The sequence below is a fragment of the Aquarana catesbeiana genome, linkage group LG09, assembly GCF_042186555.1.
Source record: "Aquarana catesbeiana isolate 2022-GZ linkage group LG09, ASM4218655v1, whole genome shotgun sequence".
Classification (NCBI taxonomy): domain Eukaryota; kingdom Metazoa; phylum Chordata; class Amphibia; order Anura; family Ranidae; genus Aquarana; species Aquarana catesbeiana.
Genome location: NC_133332.1, coordinates 108,734,479 through 108,759,962, shown reverse-complemented (window position 1 = coordinate 108,759,962; position 25,484 = coordinate 108,734,479). Strand labels below are relative to the sequence as shown.

Below are 25,484 nucleotides of genomic sequence, written 5' to 3'. Positions count from 1 at the left end.
TTCAATAATATTTTCATATATAAACCATTTTTAATTTATTCTTTTTTTGTTTTTACAGGCCATTTTAATCTGGTCTTTGGTCACATACGAAACTACAACATATGGTGGTGTAGGTTATCCACAATGGGCAATTATATTAGGATTTTTAATGGTCGTCTTCTGCCTTATATGGATTCCCATCATCGCTATTGTGAAGGTCATTCAAGCCAAAGGGAATATTTTTCAGGTATGGAAAAGCATTTCCTATGCTAGATCTAGGTTGGAATATAAAAACTTTGCTATCTAAAAACAAGCCTAAAAAAGATGAACTCTTACAACGCAGAAAACAGTAAGCACAACATATAGAACTATTATATCAACTAAGAAACTTTTTTTTAGTGCAGAAAGGTCTCCTATAACATGTTAGTGAACTTTCACACTAAACTCATTTTCTTTTGTTATCGCAGCGTATTGCAAGTTGTTGTAGACCAGCTGAAAACTGGGGACCTGCCCTGGTGAAGAATCGTGGAGAGAGGTACAAAGATATGAAGGATGACACAGTCAAGGAGGAGGACAAAGGAGTGGAAATTCACGAAATTAAAGGATTTGATAATGTTTCATTTCAGAGAGACTAAGACTGAGACACCATACAGTGCCTTGCAAAAGTACTGACCCTCCTTGACATTTTTTGTGTTTTGTTGCTTCACAACCTGGAATTAACATGGATTGTTTGAGGATTTGCATCATTTCATTTACAGAACATGTCCATAACTTTGAAGATTTTTTATTATTATTATTGTGAAGCAAACAACAAATAGGACAAAATAACAGAAAACGTCAATGTGCATAACTATTCACCCCCCTAAAGTCAGTACTTTGTAGAGCCACCTTTTGCAGCTATCAGAGCTCCAAGTCGCTTTGGATAAGTCTCTATGAGAATGCCACACCTTACCACTGGGATTTTTGCCCATTCCTCCTTGAAAAACTGCTCCAGCTCTTTCAAGTTGGATGGTTTGCATTTGTGAACAGCAATCTCTAAGTCTGACCACAGATTTTCTATTGGTTTGAGGTCTGGGCTTTGACTAGGCTATTCCAACACTCTTTACATGCTTCCCCTTAAACCACTCAAGTGTTGCTTTAGCAGTGTGTTTGGGGTCATTTTCCTGCTGGAAGGTGAACCTCCATCCTAGCCTCAAATCACACACAGAGTGGCACAGGTTTTGCGCAAGAATATCCCTGTATTTAGCACCCTCCATCTTTCCCTCAACCCTGACCAGTTTCTCAGTCCCGATTGCCAAAAAACATGGTGTTCTTTGGGTGATGTGATGTGTTGGGTTTGCACCAGACATAGCGTTTTCTTTGATGGCCAAAAAGTTCAATTTTAATCTCATCAGACCAGAGCACCTTCCTCCATACACTTTGGGAGTCTCCCACATGCCTTTTCACAAACTCAAAACGTGCCATTTTGTTTTTTGCTGAAAGTAATGGCTTTCTTCTGGTCACTCTGCCATAAAGCCCAACTCTATGGAGCGTACGGCTTGTTGTCGTCCTATGTACACTTACTCCAGTCTCTGCTGTGGAACTCTGCAGCTCCTCCAGGGTTACCTTAGGTCTCTTTGCTGCCTCTCTGATTAATGTCCTCTTTGCCCAGTCCGTGAGTTTTGGTGTGCAGCTGTCTCTTGGCAGGTTTGCTGTTGTGCCATGTTCTTTCCATTTGGTTATATAGATTTGATGGTGCTCCTAGAGATCATCAAAGATTTGGATATTTTTTTATAACCTAACCCTGACTTGTAGTTCTCAACAACATTGTCCCTTACTTGTTTGGAGAGTTCCTTGGTCTTCATGGAAGCGTTTGGTTAGTGGTGCCTCTTGCTTAGCTGTTGTAGCCTCTGGGGCCTTTCAAAAAGGTGTGTATATGTAATTACAGATCATGTGACACTTAGATTGCACACAGGTGGACATCATTTCACTAATTATGTGACTTCTTCAGGTAATTGGTTGCACCAGAGCTTTTTATGGGCTTCATAACAGAGGGGGTGAATACATACACACATGCCAATTATCAGTTTTTAATTTCTGAAAAATAGTTTTATGTATATGTTTTTCTAATTTTACTTCACCAACTTAGACTATTGTGTTCTGATCCATCACATATAATTCAGATTAAAAAAACATTGAACTAAAGGCTGTAATGTAACAAAATATGTAAAAAGCCAAGGGGGTGAATACTTTAGCAAGGCACTGTATATGTATATACATTGACCATCTCTGATAGACTGATGAATCCATAGACTAAGACAGGCCATACATGGTTCGAATTCTGTCCAGTTCAGTAGGAACCAGCCGAGATTCAAACCGTGTATGAGCAGGCTGAATATACCAAGTTGTTTAATCAGCACGCTGGGTTTTACCTGCAATTATCGCTAGCTTTTCCCATAGCTGCTAGCAATAATCACTGTCTTCTCCCAGCATGGAGGGTTTCCCCACCCCATCCGCCGGGAGAAGACATTGGCCCAGCAGGAGGGATTCCCGCATCAGCATATTCTGTGTTGATGGGGGAATCGAGTTGCAGGAAAGAAATTTGCTCTAAACTGCTAAATGGCATCAAGAGGTTTGCTAAAGTGACAGGGAGCTTAATTAGAGCTGTGTAAACATGCAATAGTCACTTTTTTATATGGAAAGCTCAATGTACGCACAAGGAACATGGAAAGTGTAAAATACTGTGTGAATGTTTCAAGTGCTAAATAAAAAGCATATGTACATAAAAATGCTTTCTATTAGTAAAAAGAAAACACTTTTTTGTATTGGTGTTTTTGAGGTAACCATACAGTAAATCTTAAAATTAAATATTGCATAGAAAATTTAAACGGTTGCGCATGGTTAATGCAAACCCTTACTGAAATGTGAATAAAGGAGAACTAAAGGCATAACTTTTTTTCCATTCTGGAAAGAGTAATGCCGAGTACACACGAGCGGAAATTTGCGTCGGAAAAATCTTGGATGGTTTTTCCGACGGAATTCCGCTCAAGCTTGGCTTGCATACACACGGTCACACAAAAGTTCGCTGAACTTTCGACCGTCAAGAACGTACGACGTACAACGCTACAACGAGCTGAGAAAATTAAGTTCAATGCTTCCGAACATGCGTCAAATTGCTTCTGAGCATGCGTAGGAATTTTGCGTGTCGGAATTGCTACAGACGATCGGAATTTCCTATCAGAACTTTTTCTGACCGAAAAATTGAGAACATGCTCTCAATCTTTTGCTGGCTAGAATTCCGCTGGAGCATACACACGGTCGCATTTTCCGACAGAAAGCTCTCATCGGCCTTTTGCTGGCCGAATTTTCGATCGTGTGTACGGGGCATTAGAGAGGGTCATAACCCTTGTCTGGTTTTTTTTTTTTTTTTTGCCATCTTTGGCCTATTGGGGAGCTTTTTCTTCACTTCCTATCCCAAAGCCACAGTAGGAAGTAAGAGGAAATCCCTCGAAAGAGAAATCTCTATTAGTCACCAGTCAACAGAACTAGCATTCCAATAGGAAGAATTTCTCTCTATTCCTGTTCTGCTGATCACATAAAATTTGGGATTTTCTTTCAGTTTCGTTTTCAGTGCAAATGGTAAACAGGACAAAATAGAGAGGGTATATCTCATGGGGAGACAGACAACAACCTGACAGATGTTCTAATCCTCTTCCACTCTATTCAAAACTAATGTGCATCGTAAACAAGTGCAGATGCATTGCCAGTTACTATACTTATGTGTCACAAAAAAGAAGGAAGAACCACATGCAATAGTAAAATCCAGTTTTTATTTAAACCAATAATACAAAGTTAAAGCCTACTAAATTACAGTACTGTAAGTGCACGGCAGCACTATCAATATTCACAAGTGTGCATTATTTTACAGCAGAGATCCCTGAGGTGCCATGCTTTACACATTCTCCGAATGTGTGGTCAGTGCAGGCTACCACTTCCTTGTGTGTGATGATGTAGCTTCTCTCTACCCGACACATTTGGTTAGTATACTTCCTTAGGAGAGTGGGGTAGCAACTAGTCATCACACTTATAATACATCAATTGCAGCTTCGACCCATTTCCAATGCAATTAATCACATAACCTTACAACATAACATATATATATTTACTGTATATATATACACACACACAGTAAAACCTTGGATTGAGAGAAACTAGGTTTGAGAGTATTTTGCAAGACAAGCACATTTTTTTTATAAATTTTGTTTTGATAAACAAGCGATGCTTTGATATAAGAGTAGCTTCATGTCACAACCAGCAAAATATAGCAGGAGCTGTATTGTATAAAAAAAGGGAAGTGAGATGCCTCTAAGTGTAGCAATATGGTTATATTTAATGAAGGTACAACATTTAGCAACTCACGTGGTTGATGATTAAAAGAGGCACATCTAAGTATGCAGGCATCCGGGGTAAAGCTGTCCACATAGACCATTATCCACACTGCCATCGACGTCATCTCTTCCACGCTGCGCTCCATGAGGATAGTCACCATTGCAGACTGACAACGGTGAGAGCTGGTGGTGGAGAGGGTGGTCTATATGGACAGCTTTACCCCTGGTGCCGGCATAGTTAGATGTGCCTCTTTTAATCATCAACCATGTGAGTTGCTAAATGTTGTACCTTCATTAAATGTAACCATATTGCTATACTTGGAGGAGCCTCTCTTCTCTTTTATACTCTTTAGCTTCTGCTGAATTTTGATTCTAATCCCCTTGTGGGGGCTTCCATTTGTGGATGGACATTTTATTGTTACACAACCTATCACACTGCTATAATCTTTTTTATGGAATATAAACTGAAGGACTTAAATGGTTGTGGAACGAATCATCTGAGTTTCCATTATTTCTTATGGGGAAATTTGTTTCAATACAAGAGTTCTTTGGATTACAAGCATGTTTCCGGAACAAATTATGCTCGCAATCCAAAGTTTTACTGTATATATATATATATATATATATATATATATACAGTATCTCACAAAAGTGAGTACACCCCTCACATTTTTGTAAATATTTTATTATATCGTTTCATGTGACAACACTGAAGAAATGACACTTTGCTACAATGTAAAGTAGTGAGTGTACAGCTTGTATAACAGTGTAAATTTGCTGTCCCCTCAAAATAACTCAACACACAGCCATTAATGTCTAAACTGCTGGCAACAAAAGTGAGTACACCCCTAAGTGAAACTGTCCAAATTGGGCCCAATATGTCAATATTTTGTGTGGCCACCATTATTTTCCAGCACTGCCTTAAACCTATTGGACATGGAGTTCACCTGAGCTTCACAGGTTGCAACTGAAGTCCTCTTCCACTCCTCCATGACGACATCACAGAGCTAGTGGATGTTAGAGACCTTGCGCTCCTCTACCTTCCATTTGAGGATGCCCCACAGATGCTTAATAGGGTTTAGGTCTAGAGACATGCTTGGCCAGTCCATCACCTTTACCCTCTTCTTTAGCAAGGCAGTGGGCGCCTTGGAGGTGTGTTTGAGGTTGTTATGTTGGAATACTGCCCTGTGTCCCAGTCTCCAAAGGCAGGGGATCATGCTCTGCTTCAGTATGTCACAGTACATGTTGGCATTCACGATTCCCACAATAAACTGTAGCTCTCCAGTGCTGGCAGCACTCATGCTGTGCCGGACCACGACACTCCCACCACCATGCTTGACTGTAGGCAAGACACTCTTGTCTTTGTACTCCTCACCTGGTTGCTGCCACACATGCTTGACACCATCTGAACCAAATAAGTTTATCTTGGTCTCATCAGACCACAGGACATGCTTCGGGTAATCCATGTCCTTAGTCTGCTTTTCTTCAGCAAATTGTTTGTGGGCTTTCTTGAGCATCATCTTTAGAAGAGGCTTCCTTCTGGGACGACAACCATGCAGATCAATTTGATGCAGTGTGTGGCGTATGGTCTGAGCACTGACAGGCTGACCTCCCACCCCTTCAACCTCTGCAACAATGCTGGCAGCACTCATACGTCTATTTCCCAAAGACAAGCTTTGGATATGACGCTGAGCATGTGCACTCAACTTCTTTGGTCGACCATGGCGAGGCCTGTTCTGAGTGGAACCTGTCCTGTTAAACCGCTGTATGGTCTTGACCACCTTGCTGCAGCTCAGCTTCAGGGTCTAGGCAATCTTCTTATAGCCTAGACCATCTTTATGTAGAGAAACATTTTTTTTTTCAGATCCTCAGAGAGTTCTTTGCCATTGAGGTGCCATGTTGAACTTCCAGTGACCAGTATGAGAGAGTGAGAGAGTGAAAGCACCAAATTTAATACAACTGCTCCCCATTCACACTGGAGACCTTATGAGTCACATGACACCAGGGAGGGAAAATGGCTAATTGGGCCCATTTTGGACATTTTCAGTTAGGGGTGTACTCACTTTTGTTGCCAGTGGTGTAGACATTAATGGCTGTGTATTGAGTTATTTTGAGTGGACAGCAAATTTACACTGTTATACAAACTTTACACTCACTACTTTACATTGTAGCAAAGTGTAATTTCTTCAGTGTTGTCACATGAAAAGATATAATAAAATATTTAAATATTTACAAAAATGTGAGGGGTGTACTTTTGTGAGATACTGTGTGCGTATATATATATATATATATATATATATATATATAAAATACATTGATACATCAAACAAAATACAGGCAAAAATATCCTCAGTAAACCAAGTAAAAATCCGCACTTAGAACATAGAACTAGGTGTGCAGCCTACCCTACTAGGTCCCCAATAGGGGACTATAATAATAGAAAAAAGGGGGGTATAGTGGTGCTACCTACATGCTGAACAGCAATAGACCCAGATCGCTCTTTAGGTGGTGTGTGCTACAAATGTGAATGATATTGGATGGAATGGCTGGAGGGGAGCTTGGCTGGATGACCTGATTCTGGAAGTATCATCTGTACACCAAGCCTGTCCTTTATGCGAGATACCCCCGTAGGGGTTATTGGAGCTGGTGAGTGGGGACCCAAGAGGTGGAGCATGAAAAGTCACCTGGATATTTTCTTGTACTTACAATCACTGAGCACTTTGGAATCTTTAAAGACTTTGTTTTGGTTTTTTTGATACATACTTTATTGCTTTTAGCACTTGTGAAAACATTTTTTGGACACATTTTTTTCGACTGGTTACTTATCTTCAGTTATATATATATATATATATATATATTTTTTTTTTTTTTTTGATTGGTTATTTGCAGTTTCGCTGCACTATTATAGTATCGTATGCCATGTTATTGCATATGGTATATTCACACATTCTCATATTTGTAGCACACACCATCTAAAGAGCGATCTGGGTCTATCGCTGTTCAGCATATAGGTAGCGCCATTATACGCCCCTTTTTTCTTAAAAATATTCTCAGCTTACACCCTTATCATGTGCATCACATTGTATATTGATATTATTCTGCCAAAGAGACAGTACATATCTCTTTATTTCCTAACAATCATAGATAATTCATTTCAAATTCAAATCATTACTGAGTCCCTGTGGTGACAAAAATGTCTAAAATGTCTAAAAATAAACCCATTTAGTCTCATTTTGCAATTTATGTCCAGTCAAGTTTGACTCCTCCAAAGCCTTGTAACCTTATTGATCCCACAGATTGTTAACCCTTTTGTTATACGTGTGTGTGTGCTATCCATGAAGTTGTAACCAGTTCTTAGCAGTTCTATGGACCAGCCCTCTGGGCACCATGTCTGATACTATTGAGAACCTTTTTTTCATAAAATTTTCTTGGCTAATTAGGTCACCTGTAAGGAAAAGCTAAGGTTCCCTTCGAGAAACTGTCACATGACATTATCCAGCCACTAGTCCATTCAGCTGTGGCCACGGAATTCCTCTCCTCTTAGCTGCATTTAATAAAAGGGGTTGGGATTCTGGTAACATCATTGACCTTATATGGTCATATGGTGAACCTGCCACTTTCAAAAAACAAATAAAATCCATCTTGTAAAAGAACAGTTACCTGTCGTGTTGCCTGCTCCACCAATGCGGGCTCTGCTGCAGAGCTTGCCTAAAGTATCTTCAGTATTCAACTTCCAGCAGTGTTGGATGCCTGGTTCCCGTCTGCATTCTGTGTTCCTCCCACCAACCTCTACCTAACTACAGAACACAGTAGGTGCCTCTAAAAGATTCATAAAACACTCATGTGCATATCTGGACAATCAGACAATAATTTAGCTGGACATGCATGGTCAAGACTGCAATCTCATTAGAATCATCATGGGGAACAGAGTAGTGATTGTGGAGCTGGAGTGTACAGGAGGCAGAGAGGGACCATTATGGACAACTGGGATAGTGAGCCGAATGAGAGACAATTTCCTGGAAGATATTTGTGTTACAGAGAAAGTACAGACTGTACTTATAATTTAAATAACTTAAGCTGCAATGTTTCTTCTATTACGCTTGTTGCTGAAAGTAATAACTTCCGCTGTTTATAAATACATACTCCAAATTATAGGAACTTTGCCAAATTAACTCTTATGCCGTGTACACACGATCGGGATTTTGGTCGAAAAAAGATATGACGGCTTTTCCGACTGGATTCCACTCAAGCCTGCCTTGCATACACACGGTCACACAAAAGTTCGCTGAACTTTCGACCGTCAAGAATGCGGTGTTGTACAACACTACGACGAGCTGAGAAAATGAAGTTCGATGCTTCCGAGCAAGCGTCAAATTGTTTCCGAGCATGCGTAGGAATGTTGCGTGTCGGAATTGCTACAGACGAACGCATTTTCGGATAGGAACTTTTTCTGACCGAAAAATTGAGAAAATGCTCACAATCTTTTGGTGGCTGGAATTTGGCCAGCAAAAGTCCGATGGAGCATACACACGGTTGCATTTTCCAACCAAAAGCTCTCATCGGTCTTTTGCTGGCCGAATTTCCGATCGTGTGTACGCGACATAAAAGACATGAAAAAAACAAACAAAGAAAAACCACAGGAAGATCAACAAACAGAAAAGTTTATTACCATCTGTATTCCCGTCTCAGTTAGCTATAGATAATGTAACTGGCTATTTCTTTAAAGAGCCCAAACCGATATTTCAGTTTTGGTAGATATGGAAAGGCAACCAGTTCACTGGCAGAGCAATTTGTTCACACACATGCTAAAATGCACATTCTTTTTAAAAGTATATGTACTTAAAACAATTAAACATGGGGCAGAGGACCCATTGAATAAAAACATGGTAGAATTAAAATTGTGTGCAACCACGATAAACTATGTATGATAACCAGAATTTTCCATAGGTGACATTTTAAAACCCAATTGAGCACATCACTGTAGAGTTAACTGTAAATAATGGCTCTAGAAATAATCCTCTTACTACTGTGTGTGAAGGCAATACCCAAGATGTGTTGCGGAATTGCTGTTAATGTTCCCATGTGCACCATATTTTGGCTAGTATGTGCAAGTCTTCAGGGGTTGGAGGGATTTACATTTTTTTAATTTATTTTATAATATTCTAATCTTTAACCACTTCACATCCCTCCCATATCAATATGACGTCCGCAGGAGGGATCTCCCATCTTGGGCGGGGGCGTCATATGATGTCCTGGGCTTCCCGGCCATCTGGGGGGCGCACGCGCGCTCCCGGGAGCCGATGCGCGTGCCCGGCAGCCGCGATGTCCGCCGGGTACCCGCGATTGCCCGATAACAGAGCAGGACCCTAGATCTGTGTGTGTAAAGGAGAGGAGACCGATGGTGTGTTCCCAGTACAGAGGAACACCGATCGGTCTTCTCCTCTTGTGAGTCCCCTCCCCTTACAGTTAGAATCACTCCCTAGGTAACACATTTAACCCCTTGATCGCCCCCTAGTGTTAACCCCTTCCCCGCAAGTGACATTTATACAGTAATCAGTGCATTTTTATAGCACTGATCGCTGTATAAATCTGAATGGTCCCAAAATGGTGTCAAAAGTGTCCGATATGTCCGCCGCAATGTCGCAGTCACAATAAAAATCGCAGATCACTAGTTAAAAAAAAATAAGAAGAAGAATGCCATAAAACTATCCCCTATTTTGTAGACACTATAACTTTTGCGCAAACCAATCAATATATGCTTATTGCATTTTTTTTTACCAAAAATATGTAGAAGAATATATATCGGTCTAAACTGAGGACATTTTTATTTTTTTTTTTAAATTGGGATATTTATTATAGCAAAAAGTAAAAAATATTGTGTTTTTTTTTTTCAAACTTGTCGCTCTTCTTTTGTTTATAGCACAAAAAATAAATACCGCAGAGATGATCAAATACCACCAAAAGAAAGCTCTATTTGTGGGGAAAAAATGATAAAAAATTAATTTGGGTACAGTGTTGCATGTTTGCGAAATTGTCATTCAAAATGCGACAGCGCTGAAAACTGAAAATTGGCCTGGGCAGGAAGGGGGTGAAAATGCCCCGTATTGAAGTAGTTAAACACTTTTTTCATATTTTTTTTTCTCAACCTTATTGCTACCCACAAAGGAGCTGACAAATCCCCTGCATGATAACATATGCAGATTGTGAGGTACTTTTTGCAGAGGGATTCAGTTTAGAAGTTATGGTGTACGGGCCAATGAATCTTGGGGCAAATTTGAGAGAAGGAACCTGGAGTTTGATGTTCCTGGTGGAGAGCCAGACTTTGTCTGCTGGCTGAAGAGAAGGTGGCTTACACCTGCGACGGTCAGCAAAACTCTTGAATTTGTTGGCATCTTTCTGGAGGGAATCATGAACGTCAGCCCACATGGAATTGAATGATTCCTGAACAGTAGCCAAGGCTGGAATGTCGGAAGAACAGGTCATAGGAAGAGGGAGTTGAGGATGTCTTCCATAAACAGTGATAAAGGGTGTTTTCTGAGAACTGACGTTGACATGATTGTTGTGGGAAAACTCTGCCCACGGAAGTAGTGATACCCAATCATCGTGATGAGCCGAGACCAAGGTACGGAGAAAGACCTCCAACTCCTGATTAACCCTCTCAGTCTGGCCATTGGATTGGGGATGGTAAGAAGAGGTAAAATCCAAAGTAATGTTGAGGGATTTGCAAAAGGCTCTCCAAAAACGGGACGTAAACTGAACACCCCTGTCCGAAACGACATGGGAAGGAACACCATGAAGGCGGAAAATCTCTCGTACCAAAATGGGAACCAAGGCAGAGGCAGAAGGGAGACCAGGAAGAGAAACAAAATGAGCCATCTTGGAGAACTGATCGATTACCACCCAAATGGCTGTATTATTCTCCGACAGTGGAAGATCGGTGATAAAATCCATGGCGATGTGAGACCAGGGCTCCTTAGGAATGGGCAAGGGCATGAGAAGACCAGCAGGGGCTAGTGTGGAAGATTTAGACTGAGCACAAACATGACAAGCCTTAACGTACTCTTTAACATCCGAGCGGAGGTTAGGCCACCAGTAGAGATGACTGATGAGCAGGAAGGATCAGAGGAACCCAGCATGACCTGCCACCTTGGAATCATGTCCCCAACGAAGAATCTTAGCTCTTAGCTCCGTGGGAACAAAGGTCTTGCCAGGAGGAATTTTTGATTCCAGGGTGGTGGAATGGGCAACAATGCATGAGGTCAGAATGATCGGCTCAGGATCAGGGGTGGACTCCTCATCCAAAGTGTCAAATGACCTAGAGAGCGCATCAGCCCGACCGTTGCAGGAACCAGGTTTGTACGTAATCGTGAATTTAAAACGGAAAAAGAAGAGACTCCACCTGGCCTGTCTGGGGTTCAGACGTTTAGCATTCTGTAGGTATTGTAGATTCTTGTGATCAGTAAAGATCGTAATGGAGTGAGGGGAACCCTCCAAGAGATGACGCCACTCTTCCAACGCCAATTTAATTGCCAGAAGTTCCCGATCACCAATGGCATAATTTCTCTCTGCCTGAGAAAATTTTTTGGAGAAGAACGCACATGGTTGACGTCTCTTCTCAAAGAACTGAAGAAGCCCAGCTCCCACCCCCATCGAAGAAGCGTCTACTTTAATAAAAAATGGATCCCCAGGATTTGGTCTCAAGAGAGGTCCAGAAACAAAGGCCTGTTTCAGATCGTGAAACGCAGAGCCAGCCTCGGGAGGCCAGTCTTTGGCATTCACACCCTTCTTGGTTAAAGCGATAATAGGCGCGGCAATGTAAGAGTAATTCCTTATGAACTGCCTATAATAATTTGTGAAGCCAAGAAAGCGCTGTGTGGCCTTGAGGCTAGCAAGAAGGGGCCAGTTGGTAATGGCCGAGACCTTTCCGGGATCCATGCGGAGACCCAAACTGGAAACAAAACATCCCAGAAACAGGACCTCAGGACATTCAAAGGAACATTTCTCCAGTTTGGCATAGAGATTATTCTCTCTAAGGCGCTGAAGAACGGTGCAGACATGGTTTCTGTGAGCAAGCAGATTTTCGGAAAAGATGAGAATGTCATCCAGATAGATGACAACAAACTGGTACAGTAGATCCCTGAAGATTTCATTGACAAAGTTCTGGAACACAGCTGGAGCATTACACAAACCAAAAGGCATAACCAGGTATTCGTAATGCCCGTCCCTAGTGTTAAACGCAGTCTTCCATTCGTCACCTTCCCGTATTCTAATGAGATTGTATGCACCTCTGAGATCCAACTTGGTGAAAATGGAAGCCCCCTTCAACCTGTTGAATAGCTCAGATATTAGAGGTAAGGGGTATCGGTTTTTGATGGTCACTGCGTTTAACCCTCGATAGTCGATGCAGGGTCTGAGGGTACCATCCTTTTTAGCAACGAAAAAGAACCCTGCTCCTACAGGCGACGAGGATCTCCGGATGAAACCTCTCTCCAGATTCTTGGTGACATACTCAGACATGGCCTGGGTCTCTGGAATGGACAGAGGGTAGGTACGACCCCTGGGCAGAGTTGCTCCAGGGACAAGGTCAATGGCACAGTCGAAAGATCTGTGGGGAGGAAGCACCTCAGCAGACTTCTTACAGAACACATCCCGGTAATCGCTGTATGCTGCGGGAAGATCAGAAGATACGGATGTGGTAGCAATGGAAAGTCTCTCCTTGGGGACCACCTTGAGAAGACAGGAGAAACACGAAGGACCCCAAGCCAGGATCTGCCCAGAGACCCAGTCCACATGTGGAGAGTGGAGCTGTAGCCAAGAAAAGCCCAATACAATGGGGGTAGAGGCCTTGGGTAGAATGAGGAAGGAAATCCACTCCTGGTGGAGTATCCCTACCGACATCCTAATAGGTAGCGTCTGGAAACGTATAGGACCCCCTGGGAGCACAGTGCCATCAATTGCCGAAACTATCAGTGGTGTAGCGAGGGGAGAAAGGGTAAGCTTCATAGAAGAAGCAGTTCTCCAGTCCATAAAATTGCCGGCAGCCCCGGAGTCCAGATATGCTAGGACCGATTGGGGAGAAGAGCCTACATGGAGGAACACCGGAAGAAGAAGATGAGAACATGATGTTTCTGGGTCCAATACTCCACCTTCCAAACGTATTAGACCCTGAGCATTTCCCGGACGAAGCGAGCAGGAGTCACGAAAATGACCCTTGCCCCCACAATAAAGACACAAGCCTAGAGTTCTGCGTCTAGCATGTTCTTCTGGTTTAGTCTAGTCCGGCCCAGCTGCATAGGTTCCTCAGCAGGCAGAGGATGCTCCACAGAGCGACGGGGGAAGAGTTCTGGCTGACTAGGACCTAGAGGGTGCTGGCGTCTTATTTCTAGGGACCTCTCCTGGAAACGAATGTCAATCTGATTGCACAAGGAGATTACATCGTCCAGACCGGCGGGGATGGCTCTTCCTGCTAATTCGTCCTTCACTCGGTCAGAGAGGCCATGTAAAAAGGTTGCGACCAGGGCCTCATTGTTCCTGCTCAATTCAGCTGTGAAAATACGGAACTGAAGCGCATATTGTCCCACTGAACAAGATTCTTGGCGAAGGCGTAAAAGGGCACTAGCCGCTGAAGAAACCCGAGCTGGCTCCTCGAAGATATTATGAAACAGCTTCAAGAAGTCGGGCAAGCTGGAAACCACTGGGTCATTCTTCTCCCACAGGGGGGCAGCCCAAGCTAAAGCTTCACCAGAGAGGAGGGAAATGATATAGGCTACCTTAGCCCGATCAGACAGAAAGTTTTGAGGCTGGAGCTCAAAATGAATGGTGCATTGGCTGAAGAAGCCCCTGCAGGCCTTGGAGTCCCCAGAAAAACGGGACGGAACTGGCAGTGAATATGAATGTGTGGCTGCGACTGGTGCGATAGGTGCAGCTGCTGATTGTACTTGAGGATGCAGGTTCGGGTTTCCCAAGGAGGCCTGCAGCTTCTCGAAGCGGGAAGCCAGATCCTTAAGGAAACGCATCACCTGAGTCTGATTAGATTGCTGGGCCTCGAGTCTGCGAACTATGCCCTGCAATGGATCGGCTGCAGGAAGTGACACGTCAGCCGGGTCCATGGCTGATCAAACTGTCAGGTCACCTTGAGGCTAGGTGACAGATACACACCGTTGGGATTAGGAGTGCACTGCAAGGCAGTAGACCCTACGGCTGACTGCTGCGGATGGGAGTCCGGGTATAAGGAAGGCAGGGTCGCTGGAACACCAACACGGATCCCACCAGGGTTAGAGCGTAGGATTCCCTGGGGCGCGGAGTCTAAGAGCCAGCAGGTTTTCACCAGAGCCTCTGATGGTGAGGATGGACTGGGCTGTAACTGGCTCCAGGTCGCGACCCCCAGGGTCCCCCAGCTCACACCCACAGTAGGCAACAGAAGGATAAGGATAGTAAGGAATAAGCCAAGGTCAGGGCCACAAGCAGATAAGGACAACAGAGTACACTCCAAGGTTCAGGGTCACAGGCAAACAGGGATAGTCAGGGACACGCCAAAAGGTCAGGGTCACGAGCAGACAGGAATAGTATAGAACACGCCAAGGTCGGTAACAGAAATAAATGTAGAGCACACGGCAGGCAGGGACAGGAAGCCAAACACACAAAGGTTGATCAGCAGGGCTGACCTGCAGTGCATAGGTTAATATAGAGTTCTCTGATAGGAGCTGGGGTGGAGCCATGCTGGAGGAGAGTTAATAAAAGCAGTCAGGTGAGAGACAGCTGGTCTTAGGAGATGAACATATGGAAACAGGTATGCTGACAAACAACCTCTATTGCATAACCATGACAAGATCGAGGGGGTAAGTTAAGGGGGTAACAACCCCATAGAGAGAGGGAGAGGTTAAAGATGTGGGTTAGGGAGTTTAGGATAGAGCGGGAAGGTGGTCGCAGTAATTGTGATCAGTTATTTGGATGGTGTATTATTGTTTATTATTTGTTAATGAAATTAAATAGGTTGCCATTGTTGACCTGCTGAAAATGCTATTTGCTTGTCTTTTTCTGTCCTCAGAATTTTCTAACTCACTCTTCCTGGATAAGTATGCAGCTATTGAAGTAAAAATAAAGTCAGAAATCTTGATTTACATACAGCATATATTCTAAGTCAGTGACTAAGCACAAGTGGTAGGCAATGCACAGATTCAATTTCAGTACAGCATTTGATGCATTAAACCCATAGCTTACCAAGTGCATATGATCCAACAGTATACAAGTTTACTAGTTACTATTATGTAGGTCTCATATGAAAACATTGGGTTGCTTTTTCCTTATTCTTATTTGGCTTTTTAAAAATTACAAAACACTGATAAGTCAGCCAAGGGAAAATGCACCACTGACCATGACTAGTCTTAGTTTAAATAACCATTTCATTATTGTATGTAGTTTTACATTTTAAGCCATCAAATGGTAATCTGAACATGGTAACACTGGCCCAAAATTTGCATACTTGATTATTATGCAAAACAAAGGGACGGATTGTCAATTTCTCCAATTATAGTACTGATTCTAATTATTTTGCACTACAGTACTTAAACTAAACAGAAGTTACACCTTCAATGGGTATAACTAGCATTTAATGTGAAAATTACCAAACATTCACTGTAGGTTAATCAATCTTTGTATTTAACAACACATGCATAAGGGAGATATACCTGTTGTGACTGTTTGGTGAATTTACTACTTTAGTCAGTAATTCTAGAAGTGCAACACATTACACAAGACATGGAAAATACACCCAACAGATAATTTTTACATGGGGGAAAAAAAACTGTATAATAACATACAGTGCCTTGAAAAAGTATTCATACCCCTTAAAGTTTTCCACACTTTGTCATGTTACAACCAAAAACGTAAATGTATTTTATTGGGATTTTTTGTGATAGACCAACACAAGGTGGCACAGAATTGTGAAGTGGAAGGAAAATGATAAATGTTTTTCAACATTCTTTACAAATAAATATGTGAAAAGTGTGGCTTGCATTTGTATTCAGCCACCGAATCAATACATTGTAGAACCACCTTTCACTGCAATTACAGCTGGAGGTATTTTTGGGGATGTCTCTACCAGCTTTGCACATCTAGAGAGTGACATTTTTGCCCATTCTACTTTGCAAAATAGCTCAAGCTCTGTCAGATTGGATGGAGAGCATCTGTGAGCAGCAATTTTTAAATCTTGCCACAGATTCTCAATTGGGTTTAGGTCTGGACTTTAACTGGGCCATTCTAACACATGAATATGCTTTTATATAAACTATTCCATTGCAGCTGTGGCTGTATGTTTAGGGTCATTGTCCTGCTGGGAGGTGAACCTCCGCCCCGGTCTCGAGTCTTTTGCAGACTCTAACAAGTTTACTTCTAAGATTGCCCTGTATTTGGCTCCATCCATCTTCCCATCAGCTCTGACCAGCTTCTCTGTCCCTGCTTAAGAAAAGCATCCCATCAACATGATGCTGCCACCACCATGTTTCACGGTGGGGATTTAGGGTGATGTGCTGTGTTAGTTTTCAGCCACACATAGCGTTTTGCTTTTAGGCCAAAAAGTTCAGATTTGGTCTAATCTGACCAGAGCCCCTTCTTCCACATGTTTGCTGTGTCCCGCACATGGCTTCTCGCAAACTGCAAATGGGACTTCATATGGCTTTCTTTCAACAATGGCTTTCTTCTTGCCACTCTTCCATAAAGGCCAGATTTGTGGAGTGCACGACTAATTGTTGTCCTGTGGACAGATTCTCCCACCTGAGCTGTGGATCTCTGCAGCTCCTCCAGAGTTACCATGGGCCTCTTGGCTGCTTCCCTGATTAATGCTCTCCTTGCCCGGCCTGTCAGTTTAGGTGGACGGCCATGTCTTGGTAGGTTTGCAGTTGTGCCATACTCTTTCCATTTTCGGATGGATTGAACAGTGCTCTGTGAGATGTTCAAAGTTTGGGGTATTTTTTATAACCTAACCCTGCTTTAAACTTCTCCACAACTTTATCCCTGACCTGTCTGGTGTGTTCCTTTGCCTTCACGATGCTGTTTGTTCACTAAGGTTCTCTAACAAACCTCTGAGGGTTTCACAGAACAGCTGTATTTATACTGAGATTAAATGACACACAGGTGGACTCTATATACTAATTAGGTGACTTCTGAAGGCAATTGGTTCCACTAGACTTTAGTTGGGGGTATCAGAGTAAAGAGGGTTGAATACAAATGCACGCCACACTTTTCTGATATTTATTTGTAAAACTTTTTGAAAACCATTTATCATTCTCCTTCCACTTCACAATTTTGTGCCACTTTGTGTTGGTCTATCACATAAAATCCAAATAAAATACATTTACATTTTTGGTTGTAACATGACAAAATGTGGAACATTTTAAAGGGTGTGAATACTTTTCGAAGGCACTGTAAATGTATTTTCAAAGCATTCACTATGTCTGGCAGTACTGGGTAATTTTATTTGCTCTTGGTGGCTGAATGGATTCGGGAGTGAAGCAAAGGTGAGTATGTGCTGCAAAAAAAATAAACTGTCAGGAGTTTCAACCTTTACAATAGTTATGCTAAAAAATGGGGTATTGGCTTTAGTAATACTATAGCTTCAATCAACAATAATATTTTCCTTACCTGTAAAAAAAATAAAAGTAACAAATATCCATTTTTTGGATGTTCACTGTCTAGAAGTGTGTCTATCAATAAGTAATAATAATAAAAAAAAAAAACCCATTGCTTGCATGCATAGCTGAAATGCCAAACTTTAATGTAATGCATTCTTATTATTCAATGACCCCGTTTTTAAAAGCTGCAAATGATGGTATCTCAGAAAGTAGAGGTTGTAGAACGGCCATGTTTTTTTACAATAAATAATGCAATAAATTTATAGGCTTAATATTCATTAAAGGAGATTTCCACTCAAGATAACACATTTTATAGATTATGCATACTTGGAATCACTCCTTTAAATGTGAATTGCAAAGTGGCAGTGCTAAAAGGTTACTAGCTGGATTATATCAGGTAGATTTCTTGTATTGTGATGGATGATAAATGGGGCAGGACATTTCCGGATATGTTGGCTAGTCTGTTGCCTACAACACACAAAAGCAGGATATTGCCTAAAACAGGCTTCATTTCACACCACAGACCCAAAACTGTGGAGAGCAGTACAATTTATTTTGGGTACATACAAACATAAAAATCAAACATAAATAACTATTCAGCTTCGATATTGTAAATTCATTTTGCATTGCTCCTTTTAGAACTCTGTTTCAACCAAACGTAAACGCACATTGGTATAGTGCAGTACTTCTTCATTATTTGTTGAATACATTTTTTAAACAACTACTTACAAGTACAATAAAACTGCAGAGCTTCATCACATACACAGTAGTGGCTGTGGGAGGGAGTGTCAAGAGATGAAGCCTCAAATTCAATAATCCAGAGCAGGGATATGCAATTAGCGGACCTCCAGCTGTTGCAAAACTACAAGTCCCATCATGCCTCTGCCTCTGGGTGTCACGCTTGTGGCTGTCAGAGTCTTGCTATACCTCATGGGAATTGTAGTTCTGCAACAGCTGGAGGTATGCTAATTGCATATCCCTGATCCAGAGGTTAGATCCTGTGTTTAAAACCAACCCAGGACTTCAGCTACAGTAAGTATGTTCATGGACATGATAAAGCTTTGTATTCTTTTTATGAGAAGTTTTGAAAAAAATCTTTATTCAATAAATAGACAAAGTGTATTTCCATTCATTGTGATTTCCCATACTTTATATTTGCTGCATGTTGGGCAGTTAATGTGTGAAATTTCACATTTCTGAGTTTTTGAAAAAAGCTTTCTGCTACCATCACTCCTGTTGGTCATCTCCCATCATGCCCTGCCTTGCTGCATCACAGAATAGGGTGTGATAGGACATGTTCACCTGTCTGTACCACACCTCCCTCATTACTAGACCACCTCTTGTTTTTATTTCACCCACTTTCCTAATTCTTCTCTTAAAGTGGTTGTATATCACCGGACGCTATTTATTTATTTTTTTTCCTTGTAAGGTAAAGTCATATATTGTCCTAGTATGCATTGCATACTAGCACATTATGTGAAACTTACTTTAAAAGAAGCTGTTCTGGCGCCACAATGTCAGCGTTGCAGGGGATACCATCTTCACTCGTCTTGCTTCCGGGTTCACGGGCTCCGGCTCTGTGACTGGCCGGAGAGCCGCGATGACATCCCTCCCACGCATTGCGCCCGGGAGTCACCATTCAAGGAACGGCACGGGTGGCAGTTCCTTCAGAGCGCATGCGTCAGTGATGTCACTGGCTGCATGTAATGTAAATATCTTCTAAGCTGTGCAAGTTTAAGAAATATTTACACTACCTACAGTTAAGCCTTATTATAGGCTTACCTATAGATAAAAGTCAGTAAAGGAAGTTTACTTCCACTTTAAGATGACCATACATTGTACAATCTGATTGCACAATCTCCTTTAGATCCACCTTCAGCTACAGTATCTAGTGCAAAGGCCTGTCTGATTTGATAGAAGTTAAATGGATTGTTCAGGTTGGTCCTCCTATTCCATATTTCTGGTAAATCTTAAGCAAATTGTACCGAGATTGTACAATCGGAATGCAAAGTGTATTGCCATGTTCATCCCTTTTATGACTAAGCCTATTTTTGACATTTGGTGTTTACAAGTTAAAATCCGTATTTTTTGCTAGAAAAATACTTAGAACCCCCAAACATTATATATATATATATATATATATATATATATATTTTTTTTTTTAGGAGAGAATCTAGAGAATAAAATGGCAATTGTTGCAATATTTTATATCACACGGTATTTGTGCAGCGGTGTTTTAAACGCAACTTTTTGGGAAAAGGGAACTTTCATGAATTTAAAAAAAATGAAACAGTAAAGTTAGCCCAATTTCTTTTCATAATGTGAAAGATGATGTTACGCTGAGTAAATAGATACCAAACATGTCACGCTTTATAATTGCACGCACTCGTGGAATGGCGACAAACTACGGTACCTAAAAATCTCCATAGGCGATGCTTTAAATTTTTTTTACGGTTACTCGGTTAGAGTTATAGAGGAGGTCTAGTGCTAGAATTATTGCTCTCGCTCTGACGATCGTGGTGATACCTCACATGTGTGATTTGAACACCGTTTACATATGCGGGTGCGACTTCCGTATGCATTTTCTTTGCTGCGCAAGCTCGCCGGGACGGGGGCGTGTTAAAAAAAAGTTCTTATTTATTTTATTTTTATATTAATAAATTGTGTTTTAAAAAAAAAAATTTGATCACTGAAAAAAATTTGATCACTAAAAGACCCCCGATCCCTCCTTTGCACTTCAAAGTATTCAGATCGCTGTTTTCAGCGATTCTGAATACTGTATATTTTTTTAAAACCGGTGCCACTGGCAGCCGAGTAAACGGGAAGTGACGTTGTGACATCGCTTCCATGTTTACAATCAGGAGACTGGAACAAAGCCTTTTCCGGCTTCGTTCCAGTCTGACCCTAGCCGCTGGAGGCATCGGATTGTCGATCGGGTCTTCCGGTGGGACGGGAGGCCCGGTGAGAGCGGCGGGAGGCGGCAGGAGGGGGGGATGTTCCCTCCCGCCCCCCCGGTATAACAGCCAAGTGGCTTTTAGCCGCATCGATTGTTATCCCTGGAAAGCCGATCGCCGGCACAGCTGCAGGCATCATCCCGGTATAACCCCTGAAAGCCGAGGCCGCGTATCTGCGTACGCTCGGCGGCAAGGGGTTATACAAGTACATAGGGGAGAGTGGACAGAGACACTCAGCTTTCAGGCCCCATTCACATCTTCACATAGCTGGGCGCTTTTTTTTTTTTTTTAACTTTTGCTTGTCATTTGAATGGGCTGCTCTGTGCGCAACAAATGCCCCAAAGAAGCTCCATAACTTTTTTTTTTAGAGTGCAGCGTGGCACATTTTTTACCCCCCTTTTTTTTCACTTGTAGCTTGCTTGTGGCATTCCAGATTCATGCCTGCTACATAGTTGCATAGTTAGCCTGGTTAAAAAAAGACATCCATCTAGTTCAACCAATAAAAGGGAAAAAAACATCCTTAAAAATAAAAATCATACAATCCTATATACACAATCCTATACCCACAGTTGATCCAGAGGAAAGCAAAAAACCTCAGTAAAGCCTGAACCAAGCAGGGGAAAAAATCCTTCCTGACCCCCCGAGATATTCAGATTTTCCCTGGATCAACTTTATCTATAAATGTCAGTATCCAGTTATATTATGTACATTTAGGAAAGAATCCAGGCCTTTTTTAAAGCAATCTACTGAGCTGGCCAGAACCAGCTCCTGAGGGAGTCTATTCCATATTTTAACAGCTCTTACTGTGAAAAAACCTTTCCGTATTCAGAGAATAAATCTCTTTACCTCCTGGATGTAAACAGTGTCCTCTTGTCGTCTGTGATGACCTTAAAGTGAATACCCACACCAAGTTCACTATATGGACCACTTATTTATTGTGACAGGACGAGACTCTGTCACTATAAAATTGATCACTTAAAGCAGTGTTTCTGAACCTTTTTCCAGTCAAGGCAACCTTTAAAATTCTGCACAATTTTGAGGCACCCCCTTCTAAAATATAAAAAACAAAACAAATAGTTTTACATAATGCAGCAGCATCCACACACATGAGACACCCAACTTTAGACCCCTTTCACAGTGAAGGCCCATGATGTTAGTGCTAAAGCGCCGCTCGTTTTAGCGATGTTTAAGCGGCGCTTTTTCGATGCTTTTCGGCCGCTAGAGGGGCGATTTTAACCCCAAAAAAGGGTTAAAATTTCTGTTTTGCGGTGCTTTGTAAGCGTTTTTCATGCGCTTTGAAAGCGCTGCCCATTTATGCCAAAGGGCAGGGCGTTTTGGGAGAGTGCGAAAAGTCACACTGGAATGAATGGGAGGCAGTTTTCAGGCACTTAGCAGAGGCTATTTCCAGCGCTATAGCACCTGAAGGGGTCTTAGAGGTGACTTATTCTTTCAAAGCAAATACACTTTTGCACACTGGTGCTGACAAGTATTCCAGCATTTGTTCCTAATTTATTCTCCCCCACACAGCAAACGTAATCCCAGTGTTGATAGAGAAGGGCAGGGGAGTCAGACAAGGAATCTGTGCAGCTACCCCATGTTCTCTTTATCAACCAATGATGTCAGCGGTTGCTAGGACACCGGTAGCTAACTGGCCCAGTGTCCAAGTTTGTAGTTTTGCACATTGAAAACCTTTGGCTTAACACAAACTAATTGTGATCCACCTGTTGGCTTGTACACAATTTTTGGGTAGTTTGGAGCAATTTTTAGACATTCTGCAAAGGGACCCCTGAAGAACCCAGAAGGCACCCTGATTAAAAAAGGCTGAGTTAAAGGAAACAGGGTGTGCACATTGGCTAAGCGCAGGACTACAGAGCATAGATGTTAAGTGGAGAAAACTGCTTTTGCAGCTTTCTCCAGGTTTTTTGTATTCCTGGAAGGGGCTCTGTAGTTTAGAGTTTTCACAGTGTCTTGGGTGGGATTAAATCTACAACCCTGTGTCTGGGTTTTGTGGAGGACCAGCAGGATGTGTGCGCAGGTGCACACAGCCCTTAAAATGGAACTTTAGGAATACCCCAGGGCTCCCAGTTGGAGGCTGCTCCACCCAAGACAGATAGGAGGTCTCCAGGAGGCAGAGGCTGATTGGGGCAACCAGAGAATGGGTGTCTGCAAGAGACAGATAATGGCCTGGGGACTAAGGCCAGAGCGGAGCCGTCTGCACTGAAGAACCTATGGTCTGGGTGACCAGCATAAAAAGCAGAGGTACTCTGATTAAAGCTGAGTGAGAGCTTAAGAGCCAGGTGGGATAGCATTTTCTATTCATTTGTGTATATTACTGGAGAAGAACCCCTGTGTGGGAAACCTTTATATGTTGGACTTTTGCTTTGTTTTTGCCTTTTTCTGAATAAAAATGGGCTGCCATGTCCTGAAACTAAAGTGCTGACTGACGTGAATCACTTGAAAATGCATCTATCCGGGGGCATGTCCAAGATGGAGACCAGAGCAGACGTGCAGTGAGAGAGCTCCGCTCAGTCTCTGGCCTAAAGTACTGCTTCTCTGCAGACTGGTGATTCTACATGGCCCGGCAAGGCTGCATTAACGGCTGAAGATGGTATGACCAAGGGGAGGGGGTCCCTGTCCACCCGAAAGTCCCAAAACACCGCTGTACAGAGCCCCTGTCCCGCCACTGGCTCCAATATGGCGTCTCAGACCGAGGATACTGAGACAGATCCTGCAGAGAAGGAACAATCCAAATTCAAGGCCCTCATGCAGGCAATCACCAATTGCCAATCAACCCTCACGGGCAAGATCGAGCAGATCCAGCTCGATATAAGTCTCATAAGAAGGGACATGGATACTTTCCGCTCCCGCCTCACTGAAGCTGAGCGCCGTGTGGGAGATGCAGAAGACATGCTGCAAGACCACACGGTCTCACTCCGCACGCTGCAAACAAAAATCAAAACCCTGGAAACTCATGCAGAGGATGCAGAAAAAAGAAATAGGAGGAATAACCTCCGTGTGGTGGGTCTCCCTGAGGGGGCTGAGGGAGCGGACACCACAGCCTTCACGGAACATCTCCTGCGTACCCTTTTACCCCAGGCACCATTTTCTAATTTCTTTGTGGTGGAGAGGGCACATAGAATGCCTGCTGCCCGGGGGCCCCCGGGAGCTCCTCCACACACATTCATCCTTAAGCTACTTGACATGGACATTCCTTGTACTGTTCATTTAAGCACAAGAGAATCCATTTTGTTCTCACTGTTGAAATGTGTTCTGTAACCTTCACCTAACACACAGACACATCTCCTACTAAACGCTCTCTACTCCCCCCTCCCTTTTCAAAGTTTTACTTTTGCAATTGTTCTATTCGCTAGTTTTTAATAATATATTTCTATTTGTTAGCTTTTAATAACATATTGCTATTTGTTAGTTTTTAATAACATCTCACACCACCCCTTTCTTATCTATGTATAAAATAACATGTAATAATAAATTTTTCACTGAACGGACATTTTAAACACAGTGATTGAGTCCTGTGAATCTGTTCCTGCAGCTGCAGTATTAACTTTGTTTTAGAATCCCAATCAGAAATCAGTCATAACAGTCTTGGCGAGCCAGCCAGGAGGCCTCTCTGGCCAAAGCCTTAAGTTCAGAGAGATCTAGGTTTGCATATGTGCCTTTTGATTTATGCCAATCATCTGTTTGTAGGATACGAGCCAAATCCCTCTTTGTAGGTTGATATGGGGCTGTTAAACCTCTGCTCTCCACTATATTGCATAGCTCATCTTTTGTGTGTTCCATGTAATCTAATTCTTTTGCTTTTGTGCGTGGACCCCTTAAAGCCAAACTGGCAGCCACATAAGGTGGGGGGTCCTCCTCTACAGAGTCTTCTGGCCAAACGTAGTAAATTTGGGCAGTACTTTTATTAAATATCTCCATCAAGCCAGTTTGATTTGCTACTTTAGCTTCTGTCTCCCATGTGCAAGCTATTCTCCACGTTCCTTCACTGCACAGTAGTGGGCCATAATTGTGCAGAAAAGTTTGCCATACTTTTAAATCAAAAGTCCCTTCAGATTTTAAAGGTTTAGCTGTTCCCTTTGTCCATTCTACCCATTTATCTAGGGGCTCAGTATAGGCAGAACCGTACCTTCGGTTCATATATTCTCTAGCGCTCATCTTGCGCTGGGCATTTTCTGAAGGCCTCTCTCCCTTCATTCCCTTAATTAATTTAATGCCCATAATGACTGGCCAGTCTTCTCTCTTCTCTACTTATGCCTATACCCTCTTGCCTCTAAAACAAATAGTACAGCAAATCTGCAGATTTACAAGAATAGTCTCCACTTATCTACATGGATAGAAGGGGTTTAACAGCCCCATATCAACCTACAAAGAGGGATTTGGCTCGTATCCTAAAAACAGATGATTGGCATAAATCAAAAGGCACATATGCAAACCTAGATCTCTCTGAACTTAAGGCTTTGGCCACATTCTTTAAGTATATACACCACATTCTTTAAGTATATAGCCAGACATGTTGCTTCCCACTGCTTTAATAAGAA

General features: G+C 42.3%; 1 protein-coding gene across 2 annotated transcripts in view; it reads left to right on the top strand.

Annotated features, from left to right (window-relative positions):
• LOC141107995 (sodium- and chloride-dependent neutral and basic amino acid transporter B(0+)-like) overlaps nt 1-3,901 on the top strand; it is a 69,671-nt gene extending 65,770 nt beyond the window's left edge. For both annotated transcript variants that reach the window (XM_073599138.1, XM_073599137.1), the window contains exons 13-14: nt 59-226; nt 447-3,901. In XM_073599138.1, the coding sequence (XP_073455239.1) occupies nt 59-226; nt 447-614 (336 nt within the window). In that variant the 3' untranslated portion in view covers nt 615-3,901. The remainder of the gene's footprint in view (nt 1-58; nt 227-446) is intronic.
• Nucleotides 3,902-25,484: the final 21,583 nt, after the last annotated feature.